Source organism: Amyelois transitella, chromosome 24 (genome assembly GCF_032362555.1).
Source record: "Amyelois transitella isolate CPQ chromosome 24, ilAmyTran1.1, whole genome shotgun sequence".
Classification (NCBI taxonomy): domain Eukaryota; kingdom Metazoa; phylum Arthropoda; class Insecta; order Lepidoptera; family Pyralidae; genus Amyelois; species Amyelois transitella.
In genome coordinates, this window is record NC_083527.1 from 7,090,390 (window position 1) to 7,110,308 (window position 19,919).

Here is a 19,919-nt window from a genome sequence, read left to right on the forward strand (position 1 = left end):
TGGCAACCCTACATGTGGGGTAGGCAGAGCCAACAGTCATCAGAAGATTGAATGGCCACGTTCAGCTGTTTGGTTTATAGAATTATGTTTTTAATTTCTGCCACATTTCGGCCATATACCTATAATTTACCTACACTAATTTATAAAATACTTCAATGTTTAGATACTTTATGTTTTGGTGTGATTTGTCTAGAAATGTAATTAGGTATAAGTCTACAGAATAATTTCATATTTGTATTGTCGTAATAATAATTGTAAAGTTTCATCCACAGAAATTCAAAAGATTTTAAATTATAGAGAAATAACTTATTTCAATACTTACTTTATTGTTTCATTCTTTCGTACCTCTTATAACATCAATGTTTTGATGATAAAGATCCTCAATGCTTTTTATGTGCGCTGCCTTTTTAATTATGGATTTTCCTTTTTGGTTGACTGGAAGAAATCCCTTTTGGGATAAGTTTGTATTTGTTTTTATTGTAAATATTCTTCTAAATCCAATAAATGTTTTTTAATTTGTTATATTTATTTTTATGTGCAATAAAGAGCTAATACACAAACAAACAATTAAGTAGTAATCATAATAAATTCAAAGAGCCAAAACCATGTTATGCTTATGAATGCTAACCACATTTCCTATCTTGGATAGCCATCGATGAATGAATCATTAACATTATAAACATGCGCCTGTCTGCATTAATTCTACAAAGCAATCGCCTGTAAACGCAGAGAAAGGGATAAACGTGTGGCTTGCTCTGTCCAGCACGAGTAAACCTTTGAATGCAACCACGAGCATGACCGGTCACGGAAACTAGTTTCACGCAAACCGGCGCACGCGCGGCAGCGCATTTCAACCCGCGAGATTAAAAAATTATCATTTTTTTAATTAGTTCCTAACGATAACTTTGCCTGAAAAAAAGTATATAAGTAGTCAATAAAAAAAAAATTGAGACTAAAAAAATAAATTTGAATTGAGAATTTTTTGAGAAAAGGCGCGTTTGTCGTTCGATTAGTTAGATTCAATTGTTTGTTTATTACTGGAATTTAATTGTGTTTTCAGAATTACTCCGGACCTAGGCGGTTAATTGAGGTTGGTACTTTTAATTATTGTTACGAGTAGTTTAACAACTTCGTTGCCGAGAAGACGCGGGACAGGACTTGAAATACCGGGGAAGGCGTTGACCTTTGCCTGTGACAAACTCCTAACCAGCTCTCTTATCCGAAACCTGTAAAAATCGGGTTTTACATTGAGGTGAACGATGAATATGAAATGAGCTTTAAAAAAATGGTTGCCAAGTTTTTTTTTTCTGTGAAGCTTTTCGTAACCATGCGGAGTCATTAAATTCAGTTAACTTAGTTCCCTAATTAAGTAGACTCCTACTTCATAGAGCTAAAAAATTTTTCCTTAGTTGTAGTAATTTAATTTTTCGAAGAGATTTATTAAGTAACTAGCTGTGCCCGCGACTTCGTTCGCGTGGTATACTTAGTTATTTTGGGCATCATTGAAGCCCTCAAGGAAGAATATTTTTCCCCGGTTTTTTTTCACATTTTCCATTATTTATTCGCTGCTAATAGTTGCAGCGTGATGTTATATAGCCTAAAGCATTCCTGGATAAATGGTCTTAACACACACATAATTTTTCAATTCGAACCAGTAGTTCCTGAAATAAGCGTTTTCAAACAAACTCTTCAGCTCTATAATATTAGTAGGATAGATTAGTATTAGTATAGATTCACTGCATTAATCGAAAAAAAAATATGTCATTCTACGGAACATATGTTAGTTAAATACAAATCTCAAAACCTGATATAAATATTTTGACTCGATAGAAAAAAAAACCGTCTCAATTTCCGATCAATTTCTCGCGAATCGCGGCAAAATCGTGACGGGAACCGTTAACTACGCGTAGGTAGCCACCTCCTGTGAAGCGAAGAATTCAGATTCGGTAGAATTGTCGTGACTTGAATAGTCATCATCGGATCGAATTAATATAAATTGTATTTTTAAAATTGCCGTGTGGTTCCCGGCACCAATACAAAAAAGAATAGGACCACTCCACCTCTTTCCCATGGATGTCGTAAATGGCGACTAAGGGATAGGCTTACAAAATTGGGATTCTTATTTTAGGCGATGGGCTAGCAACCTGTCACTATTTGAATCTCAATTTTATCATTAAGCCAAATAGTTGAACGTGGCCATTCAGTCTTTTCAAGACTGTTGGCTCTGTCTACCCCGCAAGGGATATAGACGTGACCATATGTATGTATGTATGCATATATTTTTAAACGAGTTCTTTTAAGTCAAAAATATTCGTTGCTGTTGGCACTGTCTACCACATAAGGGATAAAGATGTGATGTGAATCTGAATATGTTTCATTTAAAAGTAAGTAGGTCCATGTCTTTCCCATGAGTGTCGTAAAAGGCGACTAAGGGATAGGCTCATAAACTTGGCATTTTTCTTTTAGGCGATCCTATAAGTTACACGTAGCCTATCAGTTTTTCAAGACTGCCGGCTCTGTCTACCCCGCAAGGGACATAGACGTGATTATACATATGTATGTAGTTTACCAAAATAATTAATACGGCTACCCACCTAAACTGCCAAAGAATTGTTAAAAACTTTCAAAGTCCAAAGAAATTGGTGTCTAGATAGCCTTAATTACTACACAGATTAACACGGTATCCAGGTCAAATTGATAATACTCCTGTGACCTCAGAGACTAGGCGCGGGAGTGGTTGAGAAATGTTTTGAGATTAAAAGTATAGTGCGCTTTGACATTTTTTATTTTGGTGCCGAGAACCACACGGCACTGAAGGCATACTGCACAGTAGTAAATTTTGTTATAATTAATGTGGAATAAAGGGTATTAAATCTATCTATCTATTAGTGCCGTGTGGTTCACGGCATCAATAGAAAAAAGAATAGGACCACTCCACCTCTTTCCCGTGGATATCGTAAAAGGCGATTAAGGGATATGTTTATAAACTTGGGATTCTTCTTTAAGGCTAGCAACCTGTCACTATTTGAATCTCAATTCTATCTAAAGCCAACCAATATTCTTGAACAGACTGATAGGCCACGTTCACTTTGCTAACCCATCGAATAAAAGAAGAATCCCAAGTTAATGAGCCTATCCCTTAGTCGCCTTTTACGACATCCATGGAAACAAGATGAAAATGGTACTTTTCTTTTTTTTTTTATTGGTGCCGCGAATCGAACAGATGAACTTACTTTTATAATATTAGTTTGTACTTACTACCTTTTTTTACGCGGGGCTTTGCTTATGCGGGATTTGCGTAAAACCATGGATTATTTTGTTAGTGTTGCTAAATTCGCGTGTAGGTGGGGCTAAATTCACGCGGGCGGAGCCGCGGGCGAAAGTCAGTAGAGTACTTATACGAATACTTACTCATATCATCACTGTTTGACGTCATTCCAAAAAGTTACTAATGTGTCATTTCTCACACTATTTTAACGAAGATGGACTAATATACTGCTAATTAGGTACTTTTTAATGCAATTCCTTTGTTGAGAAACTCATTTAGTTAGTTAACTTTTTAGACAGTGAATGTATGACTACAGACTACGGCCCAGGTCTTGAATTTCTAGATAGCTTTGTAATAAAATTTCAGAATTCAAATATTATAAGTACCTAAGTATTTTTAAACCAAATCCTGTTCAATACAGACATTTAACTAATGGATGTTTACGTTATATGGTATTCCGTTGTAAATTACATACCTACGTTAAAACGTATATCGAATTGAAATGATTTCCCTCGAGTCGAGCATTATGGTATACGAAGAGAGTAAACACCATGAAGAAACTTGCACATCTATACTAATATTGTAAAGCTGAAGAGTTTGTTTGTTTGTTTGTTTGAACGCGCTAATCTCAGGAACTACTGGTTCAACGTGAAAAATTTAAAAAAAGCTTAAAAAATCAAGGAACTTCTCCCGTTTTCCCAACATTTTCTTTCACTGCTCTGCTCCTACTGATTGTAGCGTAATGAAAAGTATACTATAACCTGCTCTGTAGTATGAAGAATAACTGTACCAAGTTTCATTAAAATCCGTCAAGTAGTTTTTGTTTCTATAAAGAACATACAGACAGACAGATAGACAGACAAAAATTTTATTGATTGCATTTTTGGCATCAGTATCGGTCACTAATCACCCCCTGATAGTTATTTTGAAAATATATTCCATGTACAGAATTGACCTCTCTACAGATTTATTATAAGTAAGATAAGATAAGATAAGATAAGATAAGATAAGATGGGATGCTACAGAATCTACAAACTGTTAAGTGCCAATGTTAGTGCGTGGAATAGTGCCAAGTTTAGATATTCTTGAAACAATTATATTACAGACAGTTCAAATTCTGTTATTCAGCAATAATATTTATTTGCTGCGTACATTGATAGTTTACAGCTGGAAATATATATGAAAGAAATATATGTCTTTTTTTTAAAAACGGACTAAATTTATAAGCCTATTCGCTTATAAACTTGGGATTCTTCTTTTAGGCGATGCGCTAGCAACCTGTCCCTATTTTACGTGCCCTTTCAGACTTGTCGAGACTCGACTCTGTCTACCCCGTAAGAGATACTTTATGTGCATGTATAATTATTCTATTAATTTTTTATCAAAGACAGAAGTAATAATAATATCATCTAAATAAATAGTGCCGTGTGATTCCCGGCACCTATAAAAAAAAAATTGGACACTCCATCTCGTTCCCATGGATGTCGTAGAAGGCGATTAAAGAATAGGCTTTTAAACTTGGGATTCTTCTTTTAGGCGATGGGCGAGCAACCTGTCACTATTTGAATCTCAATTCTATCGTTAAGCCAAACAGCTGAACGTGGGATAAAGACGTGATCATATGTACATATATATGTAAATAAATAGTGAAAGATAAGTCGTTTGTATAGAGAAATCTGCCTAGTGGAGCATGACCTCATGTTGGGCGGTGGAGCGTATCTGAAGGGTTAAAATTTGATGCCGTGATTTGTCGAAACATAGTGGCTGTGAAGACTTCACGAACGTCACTCGCCATCAAACCAATCATAGCCATTTGTATCCATAGTATCGTTGAGTTAGTATCTCGTAACACAAGTCTCGAACTTAATAAGTGTAATTAGACCCGTATATATATGTATATTTGTGTCATCAAAGTAAAAAACATTAGCCAACTGAGTTTGAGTTACATCAAATAGCAAACAAATCAGAAAGCTAAAGATAAATAAAATAATAATAATAAAAAAAAAACAATCATAGTGAAAATAAGACGCAGACTAAGAACTCTTTTTTTACCTCAACGCTCATTTGTAGATTTCCTAAAATCGAGATTGAGTTTAAAAAAATATATTTTGTTTGTAATATTTTTGAAATAATATACCTAACTACGTACATTGTCCATTGTCACCAAATACATATATACGTACAATGTTTTGCATACAAATGACATTATAGTCGTATGCACAATTAAATTATTAAACTCATTTAAATATTCGCTAAGGTTCGCTCCTTAACGATGGACAACTATTATTTATACTTAGTTACTCGTATTTAAGGCTTAAGCATACCTATACAATTTAGTGGATAGAGCAGAATTGTACCTTTTTTTTAATAATTGTAGTAGGTAATAATTGTAGTTATCAAATTTTAAAGAGTACCCGAAACCGCCGAGCTTGCATGAAGAGAGGTATGAATGTGGATGAAGCGAAGGAAGTATGCAGAGATCGTGGCAAGTGGAAAGAGGTAGTCTCTGCCTACATCTCCGGGAAAGAGGCGTGATTTTATTTATGTGTGTAAGTATCAAAAATTTTGTAGTGGTTTAAAATTTGTCAAATAGGTTACGTTCTTTATGTGGTCTAGTGGTTCATTCATTCATTAAGTCACGTCTACCTATCCCTTACGGAGTAAACAGAGCCAACAGCCTCGCAAAGACTGTAAGGCTACGTTCAGCTGTTAGCGGCTTAAAGATGGCATTTGAGATTCAAATAGCGACAGGTTGCTAGACCATCTACCCTACGAGAAGAATCCCAAGTTAGTTAATATACTGAATAAATATATAGTCACGTCTATATCCCTTGCGGGGTACACAGAGCCAACAGTCTTGAAAATACTGATAATCCACGTTCAGCTTTTTAGCTTGATGACAGAATTGAGATTCACATAGTGACAGGTTGTTAGTACATCGCTTAAAAGAAGAAACCCAAGTTTATAAGCCTATCCCTTAGTCGGCTTTTACGACATCCATGGGAACGAGATGGAGTGGTCCTATTCTTTGTTTTTTACGGCACTGGAGGATTATTTTAATTTCTAATTTTATTTTTTGACACGTGTACGTATATAAGTGAATAAATATATTCGGCTTTGTTAATATATACATAATGTTAATATATACATAATATACATAATACATACATACACCTCTCGTTAACCATAAAGGTGTGTGACTCTAGGGAAAGCGTTTTAAACGAAAGATAAACTCAACAATGTCGGGTGAAACCGATTGAAAACCTTTCTTGTAGCAATTATTAAAAGAGAAATTAACAATGGGAATATCATCATTCATTGACGGCCTCTGTGGCGCAGCGGCAGTACGCTTGTCTGTGACACCGGAGGTCCAGGGTTCGAATCCCGGCCAGGGCATGATGAGAAAAGAACTTTTACTGATTGGCCTGGGTCATGGATGTTCATCTATATAAGTATTTATTATAAATATAGTATCGTTGAGTTAGTATCTCGTAACACAAGTGTCGAACTTACTTCGAGGCTCAATCTGTGTATAAAATGTATGGTGTATCTGTGTATGTATGTATACGTGGAATGGTTTATCTATATATGTAAGTATTTATTATAAAATATAGTATCTTTGAGTTAGTACCAGTAGTTCCTGTGATAAGCGCGTTCAAACAAACAAACTCTTCAGCTTTATAAGTATATGTAGTTGTAGAACACATTTCCTCTCCAAGTTTCAAATAAAAGGTAATTTCCGTTAAAAATTAATATCCATATTGTATTACCTTTGTGCTTCAATACACGTAACTCATTACCCATATCGGATGGTCAAGTCGACCACCGGTCAAGCGGAAACTCTTCAACCGACTTAACAAAAAGAGATTCTCAATTCGTATTACATTTTGTAACATGTGATATTTCTTAACATTTTGTACATACATACATATGGTCACGTCTATATCCCTTGCGGGGTAGACAGAGCCAATAGTCAATAGAACGTGGCAATAGCCAATAGCCACGTTCAGCTTTTTGGCTTAATGATAGGATTGAGATTCAAATAGTGACAGGTTGCTAGCCCATCGCCTAAAAAAGAATCCCAAGTTTGTAAGCCTATCCCTCAGTCGCCTTTTACGATTGTATTTTTATTGGTGCCGGGAACCACACGGCACTGTTTTGTTACAGGTACTTTGTAATTTTTTTCATTAAAAATAATTTATTAAAAAAAAATATATATTTATTAAAAAAAAAATGTTAATTTCTTAACCGTTCGACATTGTGTAACATAAGATCAGCTATAGATTGGCATATAATTGGAAAAAGGCCATTTTATCATTTTAATTGTGAGGAGTATCGTAAGGGACATCAATCATCATTTGACAAATTATTATCACAGACGTGAATAATTACTACAAGCTTAAAAAAAGTTAACAAAAATATAGCACCAAACACCGCTCGGTAACCCAGGTACTGTAAGTTAAAGTCATGATGAAACAACATTGTTTTCCAGGCGTTATAATGCGCGAGAGTCTCCGTCGCCTCACTCCCGAGGAAGGCTGGCGGGAACGAAGAATGGGAGACACCAGGAGAGTCAGGGTGGAGCTGATGGATGGAGAGCATATCACTGTGGACATGGATGTAAGTTAATAACATCTTATATATAAAATTGCCGTGTGGTTCCCTGTACCAATACAAAAAAGAATAGGACCACTCCATCTCTTTCCCGTGGATGTCGTAAAAGGCGACTAAGGGATAGGCTAACAAACTTGGGATTTCTTTTTAGGCGATGGGCTAGCAACCTGTCACTATTGGAATCTCAATTCTATCATTAAGCCAAATAGCTGAACGTGGCCATTCAGTCTTTTCAAGACTGTTGGCTCTGTCTACCCCGCAAGGGATATAGACGTGACCATATGTATGTATGTATATTTAAAATTCTCTCTCTCAATCGAATCTCAATTCTATCACTAAGCCAAACAGGTGGGCGTGGCCTATCAGTCTTTTCAAGACTGGTGGCTCTGTCTACCTCGCCAGGGATATAGACGTGATCATATGTATGTATGTATGTATATAAAATTCTAGTGTCACAATATCGTTCCCGTACCTCCTCTGAAACGGCTTGACCGATTCTCATGAAATTTTGTGGGCACATTGAGTAGGTCTGAGAATCGGCCAACATTTATTTTCCATATCCCTTAGTGATAAGAATTGTCCACACTTAACATTTCTTTTTAACAAGAAATTAATTAAAATAAATTTATATGGCACAACAACGTTTGCCGGGACAGCTAGTATACATATAAATTTATCTTTAGTTTTCTATTACACCACTAGATGGCGCTGATAAAATCACATACAATGTAAAACTCGCACTAACCCCCCAAGTTTTTCGCTAATCCTACGGGAACTATAGCTTTTAACGGGAAGAGATACCCTATGTATATCCTTTATATACGAGTAATTTCAAGAAGCTTGGTTTAGTAGATAACGCGTGAAGAGACAACGAACAAACTAATAAAATTACTATCGAATTTGCAATATAAGTTGGGACTAGCTGTACTTAAAAACGATACTTACATATTTTGTACAAATAATCACGTCTATACCCCCTGAAGGGTAGACAGAGCCATTAGCCTTAAAAAGACAGACAGGCCGCGTTCACCATATTTATTGAAATTCAATAGTGGCAGGTTGGTTATGTATGTGCCGTGTGGTTCCCGGCACCATTACAAAAAAGAATAGGACCACTCTATCTCTTTCCCACGGATGTCGTAAAGGCGACTAAGGGATAGGCTTATAAACTTGGGATTCCTCTTTTAGGCGATGAGCTAGCAACCTGTCACTATTTGAATCTCAATTCTATCACTAAGCCAAACAGCTGAGCGTGGCCTATCAGCCTTTTCAAGACTGGTGGCTCTGTCTACCCCGCTAGGGATATAGACGTGATCATATGTTTGTATGTATGTATGGTTATGTATGTATGTATGGTTATGTATGTATGCATGTAAAAACATCGCCAACAAGAACAATCCCAAGTCTATTAGCCACCCCTTTAGTCGCCTATTACGACATCCGTGTAAACGATACGTAAGTAATATCATTTTCTATGTGGCCAACTGTACATAGGCAGGATACATAAATCTGACAAAGTGCTTGTAAATTGTTTTCGCGTTAAGATGTTGTAAATCTTGAGTGTTTAATGTTCAGATGTGGATTTTATAAATAGGATAAGATCGAATCGATGAACTAAATGGGTTATAGAGATGAGAACTGTTAAGGCAACATACATCTATACTAATATTATAAAGCTGAAGAGTTTGTTTGTTTGAACGCGCTAATCTCAGAAACTACTGGTTCGAATTGAAAAATTCTTTTTGTGTTGAATAGACTATTTATCGAGGAAGGTTTTAGGCTATATAACATCACGCTGCAACTATAAGGAGCGAAGAAATAATGGAACATGTGAATAAAACGGGGAAAATTATTCCTCCTTGAGGGCTTCAATGATGCCCAAAATAACTATACCACGCGGACGGAGTCGCGGGCAATGCCGTACTCCTCGTACGGAAACGAATGCCCGCGAAACGGCTTGACCGATTCTCATGAAATTTTGTTGAACATATTGAGTAGGTCTGAGAATCTATTTTTCATACCCACAAATGCAAAACAACGTTCTCCGGGACAGCTAAAAATGAATAAAAGTTTTGAATTTGAAAATTTATAAATTTCACGGCAACAAAACACAAGTTAGTTGTTAGTCAGATTGGATCCAGATCACCTTGAAATGCTTATCTTTTTGCGATCCCATACCAAAGATCTTTTGTTTTCTTTCCTTTTTGTCTGACTGAACGAGTCATTATGCAGACTTGTAGATGATTTTGTTTTTCTTTTTTTAACCACGACAAGAAAACGAAGTTTATTATTTTATTTGTTTGCTATTTATAGCATTGCAAATAAGCTTTTGCAGTCTTATGGCTAAAAGAAATTCCTTGTGCCGTGTGGTTCCCGGCACCAATACAAAAATGAATAGGATCACTCCATCTCTTTCCCATGGATGTCGTAAAAGGCGACTAAGGTTAAAACTTACAAACTTGGGATTCTTTTTTAGGCGATAGGCTAGCAACCAACTTGAGATTCAAACAGTGACACTGTTTGAATCTCAATTCTATCATTAAGCCTATTAGAGCGAAGCACCTTACCGAATCGAGACTAGACAGAGCCGACGCTATGTCTACCCCGTAAGGGATATAGATAGATAGAAAGATAATTCATTTATTTGATTTGCTACACACAATTTACAATTTCATATGAAATACAAATTAATTAGGGTGTGAGTTGCAGCAATACCTACAAAAAGGTCACAACTGAACGAATTTATTGCTATAGAGCAATAACTACGCTGATTTTCAGTTATGACCTAGGTGCTAGTGCAGGTCAACTAGACGGGACCATATGTATGTTTGTATTACAGAGGAAAGCCCGTGGCTCTGATCTTTTGGACAAAGTGTGTGATAACCTGGACCTGGTGGAGAAGGACTACTTCGGGCTGCTTCACGCCCAACGAGGGGACCCTAGGCTCTGGGTAGATCTCAACAGGAGACTGTCTAAGACTTTCAAAAGTAAGTGCTATTTTGTTACATATGTAATACATGTAATATATGTAATATGAGTGTGGAGGGAAAGGTCGGAGTGGGAAGACCTAGACGAACGTATCTTGATCAAATTAAGGACGTCCTGGTAAAGGGTCAGGTCAAAAGTATCCGAAACCGCTGAGCATGCATTAAGAGAGTTATGAATGTGGATGAAGCAAAGTAAGTATGCAGAGATCGTGGCAAGTGGAAAGAGGTAGTCTCTACCTACCCCTCCGGGAAAGAGGCGTGATTTTATGTATGTATGTATGTTATCCCTCGCGGGGTAGACAGAGTTAAGAATCTTGACAAGACTGATAGGCCACGTTCGGCTGTTTGGCTTGATGATAGAATTGTGATTCAAATAGTGACAGGTTGTTAGCCCATAAATTAATGTGAATTTTCCAGTAATATCATTTTACGATCCTCGAACAAGAGATACAGTAATCCTATTCCGAAGTGCCTAGATCCACACAGATAAATATATATATACGGGACAAATTACACAGATTAAGTTAGCCTCGAAGTAAGTTCGAAACTTGTATACTAACTCAACGATACTATATTTTATAATAAACACTTAGATAGATAAACATCCAAGACCCTGACCGATCAGAGAAAATTCGTTTCTCATCATATCCTCACCGGGATTCGAACCCGGGACCTCAGGTGTCATCGTCAAACATATAACCGCTGCGCCACAGAGGCCGTCAAAACGGACATTCGGACACTTTTCATTCCACTTTCAGATGAGCCTTGGGATGTGAAATTCGCAGTGAAATTCTACCCTCCGGAGCCTTCAGAGCTGGGCGATGACCTCACCAGGCATCAGCTTGTGTTGGCGGTCAGCAAAGATCTCATGGAAGGTAACATTGACATGATGATTGTAGGCAACCTTCTTGGTATACGCCATAGCAACGGTTGCCATGATTTTGTTTTATTAGAGACCGCCGCCCGCGACTTCGTCCGCATGGAAACCCTATCAATCCCGCGGGAACTCTGGGATAAAAAGTAGCCTATGTGTTATTCTGGGTCTTCAGCTACCTACATACCAAATTTCATGGTAATCGGTTCAGTAGTTTTTGCATGAAAGAGTAACAAACATCCATACAAACTTTCGCCTTTATAATAGTAGTAGGATATAATAGTAGTAGGATATATCAAAAATATTTTTATTGTTACATGTTCGGAATTTATACGTTGAATAATATATACATTTTAAAACTGATTATTTCTCTCCTCTTTTCTCCTTCTATCTTCTGTAGGAATATGTAAATAACTTTTATAACTATGCTTCCTACAATAATCATCCACCTGGCAGTGCCGATTGGTGTTTTCTTGGAAAGATATATAAGGTCTCATGTTCTAATATAACTCACGCGCCTCAGATTCAGATAAAAAGACCGTATTCCTATACCCAGGCCGCGTGACATGTTGTAACATAACTCACGCGCCTCAGATTCAGATAAAAAGACTGTATTTCTGTACCGTCCTGGTAAAGGGTCAGGTCAAAAGTACCCGAAACCGCCGAGCTTGCATGAAGAGAGTTATGAATGTGGATGAAGCGAAGGAAGTATGCAGAGATCGTGGCAAGTGGAAAGAGGTAGTCTCTGCCTACCCCTCCAGGAAAGAGGCGTGATTTTATGTATGTATGTATGTATTTCTGTACCGTGCCGTGTGGTTCCCGGCATCAATACAAAAAAGAATAGGACCACTCCACCTCTTTCCCATGGATGACGTAAAAGGCGACTACGGGATAGGCTTACAAACTTGGAATTCTTTTTTAGGCGATGGGCTAGCAACCTCACTATTTGAATCTCAATTCTATCATTAAGCCAAATAGCTGAACGTGGCCATTCAGTCTTTTCAAGACTGTTGGCTCTGTCTAGCCCGCAAGGGTTATAGACGTGACCACATGTATATGTATGTGTATGTATTCCTATACCCAGGACGCCTGACGTGTTCCAACATAACGCACGCGCTTCTAGCGTCGTACCGGCGGCAGGCCGAGCGCGGCGACCGGCCGCCGGCTGCGCGTGCGCCGCTCGCGCTCTGTGACGAGATGGAGGACAAAATTGATGAACTCTATATGAAACATACGTGAGTTTCTTCTTTTGCTTTTTGTCAACAGATTGACTGACTTTTTTTTAGGTGATTTACAGGGTTACAATTGATACAAAGGTAACTTTTATGATAATTAACCATAATCAATTTTTTTATCAAGGCTAGAAAACAACTCATTATCGTTATCAAAAGCTGATGGTGGCCCATCATTCTTTTCAAGACTGTTGGCTCTGTCTGCCCCGCAAGGGATATAGACGTGATTATATGCATGTATTTTTTTTCTTTCACAGAGGCCAAACCCCGGCTGAAGCCGACTTAAATTACTTAGAAACGGCTAAGAGGTTGCCCCTGTACGGCGCCGAACTCCACGTGGCCAGCGACGTGCAGTGGGCGGACATCGTGCTGGCCGTCACCGCGCACGGCGTCGCCGTCTTCAGGGACGGGTGAGTGTACCCTGTACCCTGTGCCCTGTACCCTGTACCCTGTACCCTGTACCCTGTACCCTGTACCCTGTACCCTGTACCCTGTACCCTGTACCCTGTACCCTGTACCCTGTACCCTGTACCCTGTGCACTGTGCCCTGTGCCCTGTGCCCTGTGCCCTGTGCCCTGTGCCCTGTGCCCTGTGCCCTGTACCCTGTACCCTGTGCCCTGTACCCTGTACCCTGTGCCCTGTACCCTGTACCCTGTGCACTGTGCACTGTGCCGTGTGCCCTGTACCCTACACCCTGTACCCTGTGCACTGTGCACTGTGCCGTGTGCCCTGTACCCTGTACCCTGTACCATGTAACATGTACCCTGTACCCTGTGCCCTGTACCCTGTACCCTGTGCACTGTGCACTGTGCCGTGTGCCCTGTACCCTACACCCTGTACCCTGCACCCTGCACCCTGTACCCTGTACCCTGCACCCTGTACCCTGTTCTCTGTGGCATTTACCTGGTGCCATGTACACTCTACTCTGTACACACCCTGTATCTTGAGCCTGTACCTTGTACCCTGTACTTTGTATCCTATACATTCTACTCCTAAAACAGTTAGCTCTGTCTACCCCGCAAGGGATATAAACGTGATTATATATATATGTATGAATTTTGTGGCGACATCTCTACGCCACTCGTCGACAACATCAAATCACACAACAACTGTCAATCATCTCGAAGAAATCGACGCGCTCAGCCAATAGCAGCGAAGAACCCAAATCGCGATTTCAGAGATTTCATGGATTGGAGCTATATATACAACCTCCGACACAACATCGTCTGTCGCGCGGTTCCCCAGGCATAACACCTAGCCTGGCGGAAGATCTTCCCTTTGGTGGCGGTCGAATCGAATCATCGCTCCCGCTACAAATTTAATATGTTACAGCCAAGTGATGAACCGCTTCCCCTGGGCGAAGATCACAAAGATCAGCTACAACAAACGCACATACACTCTGCGCCTGCGCACAGGGGAATTTGACGAATTTGAAAATCACGTCATCTTCAGACTGCCCTCCACTACGGCCGCTAAGAAATTGTGGAGATGCAGTGTGGAACATCATATCTTCTTCAGGTAATGAAATGAAATGAAATTTTATTTATTAACATTTAGGTTTGCTACAATTGGTTATACAATTGGTCCCACACTAGGCAACATGCCTGTCCTATGGTAACCAATGTTATAGAACATATATATAACGTTAAAAGTAGCCGACAATAAGTTTACAGGAGTTAATAGTTACATGCTATACAAGACATTAAGACATTACATTACTGTAGATTCTTCCATTCATATCACGTCTATTTCCCTTGCGGTATGGACAGAGCCTATAGTCTTGGAAACAATGATAGGCCACGTTCAGCTATTTGGCTTTTAGATAGAATTGAGATTCAAATAGTGACAGATTGCTAGCCCATCCCCTAAAAGAATCCCAAGTTTATAAGCCTACCCCTTAGTCGCCTTTTACGACATCCAAGGGAGAGAGATGTAGTGGTCCTATTATTTTTTCTATTAGTACCGGGAACCACACGGCACCAATAGAAAAAAGGGCATTACTTTACTCACTTTGAAACTATCCTATGTATAATTAATAATTTTAACTATATTTTGTAAATTAATAATGTAATGTAAAAAATCTTATGAATCCTATTGAGGACCTTCAATTATGAAATTCTGGGGATTTGAAAATTCAACATTCAAGTGTTATTGAAATGTTGAATAAATTATCATTTATTCATAACTTAACATGATTACAGTCTAATACATTTGTATGATTGTTAATATTAAATGTTGTTAGTTCTAACTTAGATAATGTTCTTGTACCTAATACAATACAAAGTAAGTTTAATTATTATGTTTCGTATAATAACAAAACTGCATTTTTTAAATTCAACGTCCGCGTGGAATAGTTATGTATTTTGGGCATCATTGAAGCTCTCAAGGGTGAATAAGTTTCCCCGCTTTTTTCACATTTTCCATTATTTCTTCGCCCCTTATAGTTGCAGCGTGATGTAATACAGCCTAAAGCCTTCCTCGATAAATGGTCTATTCAACAAAAGAATTTTTAAATTCGAACCAGTAGTTCCTGAGATTAGCGCGTTCAAACAAACAAACAAACTCTACAGCTTTATAATATTAGTAGGTATAGATATGCAGAAAATAAAAATACCAATTTTTTATATCACTAGTTATAACGCATCAAATATTGTTGTATTTTTGGAAATATCAACGTAGGTATATGTTGGCTGTACATAAAGTCTACGTGATTCCATTTCGGATCAGGAACCAGCCACGTCTCAATGACATTAGGTAACTGTGACACCAACCATTCAACATCTTTAACGCCCACCAACCCATCATTCCCTCCATATATAATGAACACAGGAGCGGTAGTTGCTCGTAATTTATATTTAGGAGGATATTTCGTTCCATAAACGTTCAAATTATCAGCACCGTAATCAAATTTGTGGAAATCATCACTGACCATGTCCTGTCCATAATGTGCCAAGTTGTGAATAGAAGTGCCCGCAGTCAAATGTCCAAATAACGTGCTAACAGTTGAAAGAGTCACTGACCTAGGATGGGAACTATCCAGTAGTGTCAATGCTGACCGGCAAATACTCCCTGGCCCCATATTGAGCCGGCAAAACATTGCAACGTAATCTGGTACCGATTCAGGTTTACCAAGCACTTCGTACACTCTTGCTTTTGTCAACACGCGTTCGTATTTACGAAAATTTATCACCAGCGATCTGGCAAGTTGTGATTTCGTGTATTTATGTCGCGTAGACGGCGCCAATGTTATGAAAACTCTTAATTTATCACAGTATCCCGGTCTTTCGGAGCACATAATGAAAGCCGAGCCGGCACCTTGCGAATATCCAATGTATCTCAAATTACGTTCACCGGTTTGTTCCAAAACATAATCGACTGTCGCTGGCACATCGTAATATCCCATTTGATCGTATGAAAAGTTCCAAAATTTGGCGTCAATGTCTGGATTCAGGGTAACATGAGCTCTGGAGTGGTAATTCCCTCGAACATTGCCGACCCAGACGTCATAGCAGGCGTCTGCTAAAAGATAAGCCAGTCCAACTCCAGGTCCTGCATCCAAGAAAGTGTCCGAGCTCATCAGTAATCCATGCATGAGCAGTAGCGGTGGTGTTTTGTCTCCACATTTTCTGGCCTTCATCCTAAATGTCGTCAATATATACCCATCTTCTGTAGTCACGTAATGCTGCTCCGAATCATATCCATATTTCCAAGCGAGCTGGGAGAAATTCAACTCCGAATCGGGACTGTTTAGAACTGCACTGCCGACATTGTTCCTCAAATTAATACTATAACACTCTTTTAAGACTAGGAATGTGATGATTATTTGGACAAAGCGTTCTCTGTGCATGGCGTTTAAACGTAAAATGATTTTGTAATAAGTAAATCTTTGTATGCTAATAATGCTTGTATGGATAATTCAATAGGTCACGACCGTGAATCAGTTAAGATTTTTTTCTGTCCGTCGTTAGTTCATGGTTCCTTCTATCAGGCGCACAAATAGTTGCAGTATCGTAATTATCAGGTACATTAATATATTTGCGGGGTAGACAGAGGAAAAGGCTGGAAGGCCACGTTCAGCTAACAGGCTATTAAATCACATAATCTCAATTCTATCATTAGATAAAATTGAGATTCAGAATAAAGACAGGTTGCTAGCCTATCGCCTAAAAGAATCTCAAGTTTGAAAGCTTATCCCTTAGACGCTATTACGACATCCATGGGAATGAGATGGAGTGGTCCTGTTCTTTTTTTCTATTGGTGCCGGGAACCACACGGCACAAATAATTGTACATTACATTAGTTCTACATTCATTCATGTTTTTTAATGTAGACAATGTGCATTCGTCCACGATTTAGATTTAAGAGATCTATATTTGTAAATTGACGTCCGAAGAAAATGCTGCAGTGTAGTTTGTTCCGCCGCTTCTTCTACACATGCGCTTTGGAAGCGGTAGTAGTTATAATTAGATTTAAGTTATGTGACGTCAATAAAGTGATACCTTGTATCCAATTTTGAAAATAAATCTATTCTATTCTATACTTTATTTATAACTTCATTTTTTTTATTATTTTACTTTATTTATATACTAGCTGTTGCCCGCGACTTCGTCCGCGTGAAGTTCGAGTTCAATCTTAATCAGACAGACAAAAAATGTAAAAAAAAATTCTCTATCCGTTTCAGTCAAAATATTAAATGTACAGACAAAATATTTTTACCGTTTTATTACATGTTGTATTTTGATTTTCAGTTTTTTTAAAATAAAATACTCAAATAACACAAAAAAAAAAAAATATTTTTAATAAAGAATAAAATCTTGTTTTTGTTGGGACTGAAACTTGTATATTTTACTTACTTAATACAGTTATATATTTATATAAATCCACAGACGGGAGACTCCAGTGAAAGTGGAGCGGGTGACCGGCTTCCCGCGACTGGGCTCCCGCCGCGTGTCGTGTCGCAGGACGTTACGACAACTGCGCGCCGAGCCCAGCGCCCAACCTGCTTTGGTCGCCTGAAATAAAACATGTAATCACGTCTATATACGGGTAGACAGAGCCAACAGTCTTGAAAAGACTGATAGGCCACGTTCAGCTGTTTGGCTTTAAGATGGAATTGAGATTCAAATAGTGACAGGTTGCTAGCCCATCGCCTAAAAGAAGAATCCCAAGGGTTAGGCTTATACCTAACCCTTATTCGCCTTTTACGACATCCATGGGAGAGAGATGGAGTGGCCCGTTTCTTTTTTCTATTGGTGCCGGGAACCACACGGCACCCTGAAATAAAACTAGTAGTTTAAATCGTGTCGTGTCGCAGAACGCTAAGACAACGGCAGGTAGAACGCACAATCTAATAATAACTAAGAATTTTTAGTTCGTGTGGTTAGCGGAGTTTAGCGCTCAGCCTGCTTTAGTTGCCTGATATATGCTGCAGTGTAGTTTGTTCCGCCGCTTCTTCTGGAAGCGGAATTAGATATAATTAGATTTAAGTGATGTGACGTCAATAAGTGATTCCTTTTATCCAATTTTGAAAATAAATCTATTCTATTCTATTTTATAAAAAAAATAAATAAAATTAAGTCGTGTCGTGTCGCAAGACGTTACGCTACACAGTATTATTATACCTAATATCAGATGTAAAAAGTATTTTGTTAAAAAACTAAAATTAGAATAATAAATGCTTTTTTTATGTACCAAGTAATTTTCAAATACAAAATAGGTTTGACTTTTGTATTTTACGCAAAATACATATAGGTATTAAAACATTTTATTGTAATATATTTTTGTTGCAAAATCAATTTCTAGTTTTTAAGATTCAATAATAATAAGGAACTTTTGTAAGTCACTGTTTGTATGTCAGCAAAGCCACAGGAATAGGCTAGTGACAAAATTATAAAATAAATCTTCCTCCTCCTGGCTTTAGTCCCGGTTGCATCCTAACCACTCTGGAGAGGAGCCTGGGTATGCCTTTGACCATGGATCCTGGATTGGGTGAGTCAGGTTTTTACACGAAGCGACTCCCGTCTGACCTCCGCAACCTTTGCAGTGAAACCTAATACGTATTAGATCTATCATGGTTACACATCCAGTTGCCTGAATGTGCAGGTTTCCTCACGATGTTTTCCCTCACCGTCTCAATATATACTATCTACTTAAAAAGCTGAATAGTTTGTTTGTTTGTTTGAACGCGCTAATGTCAGGAACTACTGGTCAGAATTGAAAAATTATTTTTACGTCGAATAGACATGGTCTATTCGACGAAAAAAGGAGGAAGGAAGGCTTTAGGCTATATAACATCACGCTGCAACTATAAGGAGCAAAGAAATAATGGAAAATGCGAAAAAACGGGGAAAATTATTCATCCTTGAGGGCTTCAATGATGCCCATAATAATTATTCGACGCAGACGAAGTCGCGGGCACAGCTAGTGTTATTATAAAATGTTTAGAATTAAATTAAATTATTAATATTACTTAGTGCCATTTCAACATCGACACGAACATTTTGAAATAAATTGTTATTTATAAGGTCCTACTTTATAAACGACTGAATAAATTACTTTAATAAAATTAAATATTAGTTTCATTTCATTATACATACTTAATTTTTAGGGTACCGTGCCTAAATGATAAAATGGGTCCCTACTAAGCCTCCACTGTCTGTCACCTACAATTTCAATTTCAATTAATTTATTACATATCATTTTGTACATTTCAGTTGTAACTACTACAATAGTCACTGGTTTAATAATAACATTATTATTGGACCGGCAAGTGGTTTTGTCAAATTAATTAATTGTGCCGTGTGGTTCCCGGCACCAATACAAAAAAGAATAGGACCACTCCTTCTCTTTCCCATGGATGTCGTAAAAGGCGACTAAGGGATAGGCTCACAAACTTGGGATTCTTTTTTAAGCGTTGGGCTAGCAACTTGTCACTATTTGAATCT

At 38.1% G+C, this 19,919-nt stretch overlaps 2 protein-coding genes across 2 annotated transcripts; one reads left to right on the forward strand and one right to left on the reverse strand.

Annotated features, from left to right (window-relative positions):
* Nucleotides 1-834: 834 nt before the first annotated feature.
* On the forward strand, nt 835-19,517 carry LOC106143470 (protein 4.1 homolog). The gene is made up of 8 exons (XM_013345573.2): nt 835-1,090; nt 7,761-7,888; nt 10,722-10,869; nt 11,628-11,744; nt 12,828-12,978; nt 13,233-13,385; nt 14,308-14,493; nt 17,862-19,517. Exons 2-8 carry the CDS (start codon nt 7,769-7,771, stop codon nt 17,989-17,991), a joined length of 1,005 nt encoding a protein of 334 aa, XP_013201027.2. The 5' UTR covers nt 835-1,090; nt 7,761-7,768; the 3' UTR covers nt 17,992-19,517.
* On the reverse strand, nt 15,087-16,849 carry LOC132903311 (lipase 1-like). Its single transcript, XM_060951318.1, has one exon. It carries the CDS (start codon nt 16,820-16,822, stop codon nt 15,605-15,607), a length of 1,218 nt encoding a protein of 405 aa, XP_060807301.1. The 5' UTR covers nt 16,823-16,849; the 3' UTR covers nt 15,087-15,604.
* Nucleotides 19,518-19,919: the final 402 nt, after the last annotated feature.